The sequence below is a fragment of the Wolffia australiana genome, chromosome 3 (genome assembly GCF_029677425.1).
Source record: "Wolffia australiana isolate 7733 chromosome 3, ASM2967742v1".
Classification (NCBI taxonomy): domain Eukaryota; kingdom Viridiplantae; phylum Streptophyta; class Magnoliopsida; order Alismatales; family Araceae; genus Wolffia; species Wolffia australiana.
In genome coordinates this window covers 356,684-368,584 of record NC_135837.1, presented here as the reverse complement: position 1 = coordinate 368,584, position 11,901 = coordinate 356,684, and the positions used below count along the sequence as shown (strand labels likewise).

Genomic DNA, 11,901 nt, shown 5'->3' with positions numbered 1-11,901 from the left:
ACAGGCAAAAAGTATACCCAGAATCCCAATCTTCTCATCACAGGCCCCAGCTTGACTTGATCCCTATGTGGTCATATTTGAACCGACCCCAATTTATCCATTCCTCTACACTGTCTCTCTCTGGCTTGCAGGGGAATATGCTCAACAAATATTCCAGATGAGTGAGATATTTGGACTCTGGGCCGGGCAGTTACAGCCCACTTGCTCATTTTATTTTTTTTTACTTGGCCGGGAAAAATCTGCAGTTTTTTAAGTAATTGGAGATTAGGGTTTTCTTCTGTTCTTGTTTACCTGCGGTTTAAACCAAAGGCGCGATCTTTGGAGGGGGGAGGCTCTCCGATTTCCCCGGGAGGGGTGAACGGGGTGAAAAATCGCGAAACGGAGAAAAGGGTTGTTTTCCACCGTCATTCTCTCACGCTTGACTGTTGCTTGGACGGTATCTCCCCGGCTAGGGTCTTCTCTAAGCCGCCTCATCCTCCAGCTCTGCAGTCCTTGGACAACCCCCCTCTCCTTCTTCCTCCCCTTCGCCGCGGCGCTGCTTCTCCCCTAATTTTAGCCCCTCAGAGGGGGGGAATGAGAGTTAGAATTGCAGGCCCCCTCACGTCCCCTCCAGGGCGATGACCGGTGCGAAGCCGTCGACTTAGAGAGGATTAGCGAGCCGGGCAAGCAGATTCGGTCGGGAATGGAGAGAAAGAAGACGGGTCTCCTCGGAATCCAAGTGGGTTTCTCGGAAGAGGACTGCTTCCACCCCGGCGGACTGTTCGCCAGCGTTGGGCAGATGGGCGTCGGCCTCGGCATGTCCTCCAATCCGCCAACCCCCAAAGAGAAGGCCCTCAGAATCCCCTACACAGACTTGTACGTCAAGTACGTGTCGCCGGAGTTCGGCTATCGGCCGGCGGGGACGGCGGGGGAGTTGCAGAGGGCGGCGCAGAGCCATGGCAAGGGGCTCAAGTTCAAGCTCAGGGTGGAGAACGCGTCCCTCAGAAGGCTGATCAGCGGCGCGGTCGCCGGCGCCGTGTCGCGCACCACGGTGGCGCCCTTGGAGACGATTCGCACCCATCTGATGGTGGGCAATGGCGGCAACTCCATGGCCGAGGTCTTCCACAACATCATGGCTCACGAGGGCTGGACCGGCTTGTTCCGGGGCAACCTCGTCAATGTCCTCAGAGTCGCCCCCAGCCGGGCCATCGAGGTAGTAGTAATTCAATTCCCTCTGAATCTGAATCTGAATCTGAATCTGAATTGACTTCGTAACATGAAGAAGCATCTGAATTGTTTTGCACAATACTGTATATTCAATGAAGGTGCGTCTGAATTGCTTTGCACAATACAAAATCTTCAATGAAGATGCATTTGAATTGCTTTTCACAACACAAAATCTTCAATGAAGATGCGTCTGAATTGCTTTGCACAATACAAAATATTTAATGAAGATGCATTTGAATTGCTTTTCACAATACAGAATCTTCAATGAAGATGGATATGAATTGCTTTACACACTTACAATATCTTGAATGAAGCTGCATCTGAATTGCTTTACACAGTACAATACCTTCAATGAAGATGCTTCTGAATTGCGTTACACAGTACAATACCTTCAATGAAGATGCTTCTGAATTGCTTTACACAGTACAATATCTTCAATGAAGATGCTTCTGAATTGCTTTGTACAATACAAAATCTTCTATGAAGATGCATCTGAATTTCTTTACACACTACAATATCTTCAATGAAGATGCATCTAAATTGCTTTACACAATACAAAATCTTCAATGAAGATGCATCTGAATTGCTTTACACACTACAATATCTTCAATGAAGATGCATCTAAATTGCTTTGCACTATACAATATCTGCAATGAAGAGGCATCTAAATTGCTTTACACAATACGATATCTTCAATGAAGTTGCATCCGAATTGCTGTCGGGCTCTTTACACAATCCAATATCTTCAAGGAAATATGGGTGCTTTGATTGGTTGCAGTTGTTCGCCTTTGAGACTGGGAAGAAGCTTCTGACACCGCAGCCGGGGGAGCCGCCGAAAACGCCCCTGCCGCCATCCCTCGTTGCCGGTGCCATGGCCGGGGTGTGTTCGACTCTCTGCACATACCCGCTGGAGCTGCTCAAGACCCGGCTGACCATCGAGGTAGACGATCTGCTTGTTGATCTGATTGGACGGGTTAGAATTCATCTGATTGTTAATCTAGCGATGGGTTCTGGGTTGTTGCAGAGAGGGGTGTACGAGAATTTGATGCATGCCATGGTGAAGATTGTGAAAGAGGAAGGGGCTGGGGAGCTGTACAGAGGGCTGCTGCCTAGTGTGGTGGGGGTGATCCCCTATGCAGCCACCAATTACTATGCCTACGACGCTCTGAGGAAGGCGTACAAGACGATGACCGGGGAGGAGGAGGTTGGGAACGTGGCGACGCTGATGATTGGCTCAGCAGCGGGTGCAATTGCCAGCAGCGCCACCTTCCCGCTGGAGGTGGCGCGCAAGCACATGCAGGTCGGCGCTGTTGGCGGCCGTCAGGTGTACAAGGGCATGCTGCACGCCCTCCTCTGCATCTTCCAACAGGAGGGCGTGCCCGGCCTCTACCGCGGCCTCGGCCCAAGCTGCATGAAGCTCGTCCCCGCCGCCGGCATCTCCTTCATGTGCTACGAGGCCTGCAAGAAGCTTCTAACTGACATGCCACCTGATGCTGACTCCACCTGACCATCCCCTCCATGCTCATAATTCTGCTGGTGGTGCTGCTGTTGCTTCTGCTGCTGTTGATGATAATGATGATGAAGTTGGTGATCATCAATATCATCTTTTTCCGGGCTGACCCAGAGTTTTGATGTCATTTTTTTCTGCTTTTTTTTTACCCGATTCGGGGACATTAATGTTGCAGGTGGCAATAATGGAATCTTTAGCATAGCATGACCGGAGAATCTTGTGTGAATCATGATCTCGAATGCCCATTAGAGGGAGGGTTGGAAAGACGCAGCAAATCCATGAGGAGAGAGTAGAGGGAATCGAGTGACAGATGACCCAGGAATTTCCGGCGTTGCAGAGACTCAGACCGGGTGTTGCCAGCATCGGTTCTGCCCTCATCAGCGGCTGGCATGATTTCGCCGTCTGCCACGAGCCACCAGGAGATGCCACTGAGCTCGGCTTCTGGGTCCACGCGAGCCACCAGCCTGAGCCTCTCACCACGGCCCAGCTCCAAGCACAGGGCCAGGAAATCCACACTTGCTTTGATCCCCATGCGTGCGGCCTCGCCATGGAGCCAGCTCACGACCTGGGTCGCGACCTGCCAAAACGGGGCATTGACTTCTCAGCACTGCTATTGACCCAAACTCTCAAGAGAGTCAATTACCCTATAAAACCTTACCTGCTGCAGTAGAAACCAAGGAAGGTCAGTGAGGTCACAGCCATAACAGTTGATGGCGGACCCGTAGCCTGCGCTGCCAACAATGCTTGGGATACCTTCCCCCCGGACACTGATCAACTCGTCAGTGACGAGAACGTTGGTGGTGTGGATCCTGGGCCGGTCGCTGGCTGCTGGATTCACCATCGACAGTGGAACACTCAAGTTCAACGACCAGGACGACAACCGGGAATGCCACGTGGGTTGGGTCTGCAGACGCAGATAGGGCAACCCCTCCACCTGATAAATAATACATCAATTTAGGCTATGGTCAAAGAAGAAAACTTCAAAAATTCGAGTTAAATGGGTAGTTACTTAGTTACCAGGCGTTCCAGCATAGAAGAAACTTGCACGGAGAAGACGCGGTGAGCCACAGCAGCGCAGAAGTAGCCCAGAAGACTGACTCCTTGGGCCAACGGCCGGCCCCTCGAGGCAGTGCGCCCTTGGAGAAGGGAACGTAAGTAAATCTCTAAGCCCCTCGGATTTGGAGATCCGAGGGGCAAGTTCAATGCATCAGCTCCATCTATGGCTTCTCCCTCAGAGGGCTGCAGGCGCATGTAAATGGAAGTTTCTGGTCCGACCTTTAGATGCAGATAGTCTTCCCTCATGCCGGCGACATTGACCCCATTTGGGTTGTCAACAATCTCTCGATTGATCATGTCAAAAACCTGGCGCAAGTCGAGCAGAAGATGAGTCAACAACCTTGGAAATTCAACATCTATACTAGTGAATGAGGGTTGCCTTTAGGCTGGCTTGGCTTTCTTTTTAAAAGATCTCCTGACCGAAGGTGTCAGGGTTAGGAGGTTTTGGTTTAAAAACAGATGAAAGGTAAATGACCTAAGTCAAAATTAAGTCAAAAAGTCTAACGCTATATCTGGGAAGTGAAATCGACGGAGAACAGCCTTTTTATCCATGTGAGTCTTCAAGGAGCCGATTAATTGTTTAATTCTTTGACTTCCTTCTATTTCACTTTTGCTTTGAAATTTATCTATTTTACTTTTTAATAAATGGAATAAACATAAAGATTCAAACTTTTACTTTCGAAAAAAAGAGGTAGAAACTCTATAAAATGCTGAATTAGGCAATCTGTTTTACCTGCTCCTCGAAGATGGCACGGTGGATCTCACGCAAAACTGCGTGCGCTCGCCTAGCAGACCGATCAACGGCTTCTGCGGTAGGAGCTTCAATCATAATACCGCCACCACCTCTGTGATCATCGTTATCATCATCATCACTTTTGGTGGAGAGAGATTTCTGTGCTGCCTTGATGTAGCTTTCTGGGGAAAAACCAAAATGCATCCGGCGATAGGATCTCAGAGATGATTGCAGAGCCAGCATGCCAGTTGGATCGTGTTCAACACGAACCATTGACATTGGAGAAGGACGGGTGAGGAATGCCGAGTCTGATGAAGAGGTGTCATGAAGGTCAAATGAAAAGCCTTCGTTTCCTGGAACAGGTTGCCGCTGCCGCTTGACCTTCCAGTTCTCCTGCAGTCTATTAGTTTGTCAGAAGAATGAAATTCTGGCATCTGCATTCGTCTACTTTTCATTATTATTATAATATTCATATATATATTTATAAATTTTTGCCATTCACCGGAGCAAGGACCCGTAGAATCTCGCTTCCCTGTCAACTTGTTTCTCGAGTGCCTCTGCAGATTGCTTGAAATATTTGCCCAGATGCTGCGGAATAAACGACTTTCAGTCAAGAAAAACTGATCAATAACGGGACGAACCAATAAAATTTCAATGGAAAAGAATAGTTCATTTCCCTTAGACTAACGTTTTGCAAGGCCATGTTATTTTTCACATAAGAAGTCTATTAACAAGATACGAATGAATTTCTTCCAAAAGAACAAGCAAATGGAGAAGCCTATTAACAATAGGCGAATGAAGACTATTTTTAACGTTTTGCAGGCGACGTTTCTGTCGGGTGACTGCCTGTTACAATGCCCATGGAGATCTAACAAAATCAAGAAGTGGAAGGACGAGGGAGATAGAGGAGAATGGGAGAGATGGAAATGGTAAGAGAGAAGAAGAGAGAGTGATAGGTGATCAAACTATCAAGAACTTTCCAATCGGGAGTTCTTGTCCTCACGACAGCCGGATGCAGCTACTCATGCCAAGAAACCAAAAGGTGATCATTCATCAAAGGTCCCTCTAGTGACCTTACAAGGGGGGGTATTTATGACCCTACCATTTCAAAAATCGGTAATCTCATCAGGACTCTAACACTGTCCCTCCATAGTTTCAAAAAAAGATGACAAATAAGCGAATAAAGAACAACAGTAAAGGGAAGAGGAAGAAAGAGTTGGGCCACAGAAGATGAGCAAATTACCCTGAGTTTTTGAAGTTTTGTAGCAGCAGAGACAGAAAGATCTGAGAGTAGCTCATTGGGCAGCTGCTTGGGCCTCGTCATTCCAGCCACAGTCACAGCATCATTGGCCTCAACCTGCACGATTCTTGAAATCAACCGAAGCCAACAATTATGTTGAAATTAAACAAAGTCAACCGAAACCATACTTTTATCACGGGATTCCGAAGATATGAGGGATTTAAAAAAAAAAAAAAAAAGGGAAATCCGCCATCGTACTGTGTTTATCAAATCGATGATGACAGCGAGTTCCTGATGAGCGAGTTTCAGGTTCTCCGTCAGCCCTTGCCACGGCCAGGGAGCGGCATCCGTCTCCTTGTCGCTCTTTTTCTTCCTCTTCCTCGCCTTCTCTGCATCCTTCTCAACGACCCACGAAAAATCGATACGCCGGATCAAGTCTAGTCGTTTCTCCTCGGTCGCGATCTCCCTAACAACCCAAAACAATAAGGAATTAAAAATCTAGCGGAAACCCAGAGGGAACGAAGAGCATTTCGGAAGAATGAAAATGCGGACGCGGGAAAACGCTCAAGCCCGGCCTCGTCGGTGGACTCGACCCTCTTCAGCGGCAGCTTGTCGAGATGAATTTCCATGGCTGCTTCCCACCAAAAAGAGACTAACTTGGCCTACACTTTCTCTTCTTCCTCTACGGCGGAGTATTTCTACCTACAGCCCATGGCCAAGGGAAGAAAAACCCTCTCTGTGGTGGCAATATTTCATTATATTCATATCACTATGAATGTGGATCTGCTGTATATAATTAAATAAAATGCTACATATAGTGCAGGGACGCAGACGTGACGGTTTTTTCGTCCGGGGACGAAAAAACCGTCACGTCCGAGTATACAGGACGAATTTTGGGACGTAATTTGGCCCGGGGAGCATTGGACGGGATGGTTTTCGTCCCGCGGGACGAAACAATCGTCCATCCGGAAACTCCTGACGATGGACGTACGAATCTGGACAGAAAACCACCGGATTCACATCCGACGGTTGAGATGTTGCCACGCGGCCTTGCTATGACAATTTGCATCGAAGTCCCTGTATTTTAATCTATATTAACATATTAAAAATATTTTTAAAAAATTTTGTCCGGGACGAATTTTAGGACAAAAATTTGTCCCAGGAGGACTGGACGGGACGAAAAACCGTCCCTAGATTATTGGACAGGACATCTTTTTGTCGGTCGACGAAAAACCGTAATGTCATTCGTCCCAAACCATCTACGTCCCGTCCCGTCCGCATCCCTGCACTATAGCTGCAATTAGTATTAGCCTATTCCATATGCCAATTTTGGTCCTCATGATATCTGATGCTAGTTGCTACATTTCTGATATCTGATACTTTTATTCGTCTCAATACAGACCTAGCTTCTCTGATTCCTGATGTGGATATCCAAACATCTTTAGGTTTGGAGTTATAATGTATAATCTTCATTATATTTATTTATAATTATGGTCTTACATTTTTTGTTAGAACTTCATACTATGAAGCATTAACATAAAGTTTTCTGACGTACTTGTGTAAGAGACTGCCCCCCTTTCTCTCTCACACACACATCTTCTTTGTGTGGCCCTCTCTGTGCTCCTCAAGTATTCTCTCCCTCTCTATTTATCTTCTCTCTATATGTTGTTTTGCTTGGTTAATGTATGAATTGACTGCAGAGAACTGGAAAAAATATTGTTATGCCAAAATGTTATCTCATATTCATACAGATTCGCATAATTAAATATCTAGAGAAGTGAAAATTCTTATTATTAAGGCATTCATTTGAATGAAAATAAACTGAATAATATTTTTCAAGGCTCCTCATAAGCAAAATTTACAAGACAAAGTAATGATCAAAGAGAATTATTCAACTTCAAATCGCAATATCTAGCGATCTAGAGGGATTTTTAGGCTGAAATTTTAAGGGTAGCTTCATCTCTCTGCCTTCTATTCATCGATGTACATGATCTAAATATAGACCCCCACATATGTAAAAGGCATCGTTTGATTTTTTCCTAATGATGATTAGCAGAATGATTTGTACATTCAACATCACCTTTGGATCCATTAATATAGCATACGTAATATATTGCACGCGTGATGCTCACACTGGATGAGATTGTAACTGAGTATGATGGAAATATGTGTGATTGTCAACCACACACTCCATAGATCACTCCAGGTTCATTAATATAGCATACGTAATATAGTGCACGGGTGATGCTCACACTGAAGTCCATGAATGCATGATCTGACTTAGTGAATTGTGATGAGATTGTAATACAGAGATCAGTAATCTCTATGCATGTGTTATAAATATCCTTATTTAAAGGATACTAAAAAAGGATATATAAGTATTCAGACAAATTAATAGTCTTAGTTGTATAATCAGTTTGGATGATCATGTAGCCATGAGTGTGGAGACACTAACGATAGATGATGCATACTCTTTAGTGGAAAGAGTTCATTGAATTGATGTGTGAATCCCTAATGGTATTATGACAAACTATCAATTAAGTAGATTCACATCATGGTTGTGTAAGTGGTCCTTTGACATGAGACACAAAAGATGTATTGCGAATGACTAGATTTATTTTGACTATGATCGACAACTTCCTAATCACGAAATTACATATATTCTTAGTAAGGGTGCAGTAAGAAGTTGAAGAAGACGATTGAGTGATCTAGATGATTTTTATGCCCTTGAGGTAAGAGCAAACATTTCAAGGAAGATGATGTGATGAAGTCCTTGGTCAAGGCAAGGAAATATTGGGAAGAGTCCAATAATTTCCAAATGCATCAGCATTGATTCGGACGACCTATTAGCATACCTTAATTCATCCTAGGAGTGTCAAGTGGACAAGTAGGGACTATAATTACAGGATAATTTATGACAGATATGTTCCATGAGTGAGTCTTCTAGAGCACAAGGTGTAGCTGCACCCCATGCACTAGAGAATCAACCTATCTATTGATTTCTCATTAATTAATTTATATGATGATATAGTTAATTAATTTTTAAGGCTAAAAAATGCTATTGGGCCACTAGAATCGTTATCTAAGCTGATAGATGAGCAGAAAGGGTCACATACAAATGCTCTTTTGACGTCATAAGATATACTTCAAGTTTAGGGGAAGGTCCTAAAAACATTTGATCCAGGCCATAAGAATTCAGGGTTCTTTCCCTTCTTCCCCCTTCTTCCCATAGCTTCTCTCCTCTCTTGATGCAACTCAAATCGCATAACAACGATAATAGAGCGTGTACATAGCTTGTCATAGTGAAGGATAAGCTTTGATGTGACAAAGTGGATAACATGCCTTTTTCATACCTTATATGATCATATTTTTATGTTTAGTTGCATTAAATTACTTATATTTTCTTGTTATCAAGCTTAAAATTAATACATCTACTTTAATAAAGAATTTCTGAATTTTCTGCATTTTTATGTAATTTTGAAGAATTTTTCGACAATCGATTCGAAAAGAATATGATTTTTATGGAATTTTTTGACACTAAATTTAGAAATATATGATTTTTCTAAGTTGAAATATATATTCATTTTTATTTTATGGGCTTTTATTTTATTTAATATAATTTTTTAAAAAGATTTTCTAGCCCTTTCATCTCGCACTGCCATGTGTCGCCATTCAATTCGCCGAAAGATGAAAAATCGCAGCTAGCGCTGATGATTGGCGTCAGTTAGCGCAAATTGTCGAGGAAGAAAAAAGACAAAAAACACTTTTCTTCTCTCTCTCTCTCTTTGAAAGTCAAGGATGGTCATCGGGCAACATGGCACAACAGCATGATGCCACGTGTATGTTGGATTCTAGTGGCCTAAATCTGGAGGAATAAATGGAAAAATGATTCGCAACGGAAAACTTTTGTGAATTGAATGTCATCAATAAAGTATTAAAACCAAGTACCTTTACACGGATCGCATCCGTGATTTCTTGGATCCTGGAGTGAGCCGAGTCAAGCTGCTCACGTGTGTATCCTGCAGACGTATCCACGCGATCGTAGGCACGTTGAATCTCCTCCTTCTCCTTGGCAAGCCCCGTTCTACCTCCACCGTTGTCGTTACGCCGTTTCGATCGCATCGGGCATGGAGAGGGGTGTGGGGAGAGTGGAGTAGAAGGGGAAAGTCCCCTCAACAATTCTGGCCTTGGTGAATTTTGTTCAGGGCCTTCCCCTATTTATATTAAGTGGGTATTTTTCATAAAACCCCCACAAACTTAAGTATATCTTTCAACGTCTAAAAGACCATTTGCGTGTGACCCTCTAGGCCCATGTATCAATTTAGTTAACGACTCCAGTGGCCCAGTAACCTTTATTGGCCTTCCAAATTAATTAACTATATCATCATATAGATTAATTAATGTCAGATCGATTTAACACAAACGATAGGTCGAGACTCCGACACATGCGGTGCCAAGCTACACCTCGTGTAATAGAAGATACAAAGGAGTGTGTATCGACTCACTCATGGAACATGTTTTTCATTGATTACTGTGTATGTATAATCCCTCATCCACTTGACACTCCTTGGATGACTTAGGGTATGATCAACTGTCAAACCCAAATCGGTCATCTGAGTTAGTATTGATGCATTTGAAAATCATCGGAGAGCTCTTCTCCGATAATTCACTGCCTTGGCCAAGGACCTCACCGCATCATCTTCCTTGAGCTGTCACCTCTTATACTGAGGGTGGATGATCCCATCTTGACCACTCAATCGGCTTCATGAACTTCTTGATGTACCTGAACTAAGATCATTTAGAATCTCATGATTAGAAACTCGTTGGCCATAGCCACAGTACAACCGTCCGTCCACAAGACATCTTTGGTGTCTCAGGTTTTAGGACCACTTACACAATCGTGACGTGAATCAACCTGATTGAAAGTTTGGTATAATACCATTTAGGGATTCATATGAATCAATTCAGTGAACTCTTTCCACTAAAGAGCACCCACTATCTATCCTTAGTGTCTCCACACTAATGGCTACGAGACCAGCCATACTCATCATATGAGTGAGTCTAGATAGTGCTATTCTATCTGGATACTTTAATGTCCTTCTCGTGTATCCTTCGAATAGGAATGTTTAGAACACATGCTTAAAGAGTAGTGATCTCCGTATTACAATCTCATCATAACTCACTAAGTTTGATCATGTATTCGTGGACTTCATTACATGCATCACACGCGCACTATAATGAATATGTTATATTAATTAACATGGAATGAGATGTGGAATGTGTGATTGGCTTTCCGGCCACATATATTTCCATCAGTGTACACGTGGTGCCCACGTGTACACGTGGCGACGAGATGTTGGATTTTGTATTGGGCCATCACTGATGTGGCTTGTGCTGACGCGATGTCACAACATTTGCGAGAATGAGTATAAAATTTAGTAATATAAATAGTACGGTTATATTTTATATTTTTCCAATAGCAGGTACATGTGGCGACTCCAGACAACGTGAATGCGTAAGATGAAGTGGTGCAGAATTTTGAACAACGTGGCAAGTCAACTTAAAAATGGAAAAAGAGGAAGCGTCAGAAATGATGAGGAGGAGGGAGAAAAAATCAAGGGCTAGGATTGCTCCAACCTCAAACTGCAATATCTTACTGTCTACAGCTCAGATTGAGCTGTTATTTCAGCATTGCTTCATCTCCTTCTCCTCTTTCCATCCATACCCTCTGATCTATAAATAGAGTCTTGGATCATTTGGAAATTCATCTTGAAATTGTTTCCTACTTGTGTGGGGTGATTAAAGATAGTGAGTTTTGATATCCATCATGTCCTTGGTGTCCTAGGTGTGTGGGAAGAAGCATTGGAGAAGAGGGGGAGCTTCCCGGTACTCGCAAATCATCGTGATCCTGGTGAAAGATAATGATCTAAGGTAAGCTTCTTCGCCTTACGTTTCTCTTTTCCCAACGTCATAGTTTGCTTATTTAGTGTTTACTATCCATGTTTGTCATCATATCACCTACTTAAATCACCATAAGCTATTCTATCTTTTCCATCACACCATTCGTACATTCAATCACTATCATATCCTTTGCATTCTCTATCTCATCCGCATATCGTTACACATAATTCTACGATCACTTCCTCTTTTCTTGAT

The 11,901-nt window shown here is 43.7% G+C and overlaps 2 protein-coding genes across 3 annotated transcripts; one reads left to right on the top strand and one right to left on the bottom strand.

Annotated features, from left to right (window-relative positions):
• Positions 1–353: 353 nt before the first annotated feature.
• SHS1 (Mitochondrial substrate carrier family protein) lies at positions 354–2,920 on the top strand. Its single transcript, XM_078571895.1, has 3 exons — positions 354–1,192; positions 1,985–2,146; positions 2,231–2,920. The coding sequence occupies exons 1-3, from the start codon at positions 683–685 to the stop codon at positions 2,711–2,713; spliced, it is 1,155 nt and encodes a 384-aa protein (XP_078428021.1). The 5' UTR covers positions 354–682; the 3' UTR covers positions 2,714–2,920.
• Positions 2,886–6,474, bottom strand: LOC144700495 (RNA polymerase II transcription mediator). Of its 2 annotated transcripts, XM_078571893.1 has the most exons (8): positions 6,298–6,474; positions 6,004–6,211; positions 5,749–5,862; positions 5,008–5,093; positions 4,506–4,905; positions 3,734–4,078; positions 3,375–3,650; positions 2,886–3,293 (listed from the first exon to the last, which is right to left on the bottom strand). In XM_078571893.1, exons 1-8 carry the CDS (start codon positions 6,372–6,374, stop codon positions 2,943–2,945), a joined length of 1,857 nt encoding a protein of 618 aa, XP_078428019.1. In that variant the 5' UTR covers positions 6,375–6,474; the 3' UTR covers positions 2,886–2,942. The 2 variants fall into 2 exon arrangements, with proteins under 2 accessions (XP_078428019.1, XP_078428020.1); XM_078571894.1 differs by lacking the exon at positions 6,298–6,474 and having other exon boundaries at positions 5,749–5,872; positions 6,004–6,145.
• Positions 6,475–11,901: the final 5,427 nt, after the last annotated feature.

Coding starts and splice junctions, on each gene's coding strand:
- LOC144700495 (XM_078571893.1), bottom strand. CDS start 6,374: ATGGAAATTCATCTCGACAAGCTGCCGCTGAAGAGGGTCGAGTCCACC. Junction 6,212..6,297: donor GGGCTTGAGCGTTTTCCCGC/GTCCGCATTTTC, acceptor TTGGGTTGTTAG/GGAGATCGCGACCGAGGAGA. Junction 5,094..5,748: donor CAAAACTTCAAAAACTCAGG/GTAATTTGCTCA, acceptor TTTATTCCGCAG/CATCTGGGCAAATATTTCAA.
- SHS1 (XM_078571895.1), top strand. CDS start 683: ATGGAGAGAAAGAAGACGGGTCTCCTCGGAATCCAAGTGGGTTTCTCG. Junction 1,193..1,984: donor CCCCCAGCCGGGCCATCGAG/GTAGTAGTAATT, acceptor GATTGGTTGCAG/TTGTTCGCCTTTGAGACTGG. Junction 2,147..2,230: donor AGACCCGGCTGACCATCGAG/GTAGACGATCTG, acceptor GGGTTGTTGCAG/AGAGGGGTGTACGAGAATTT.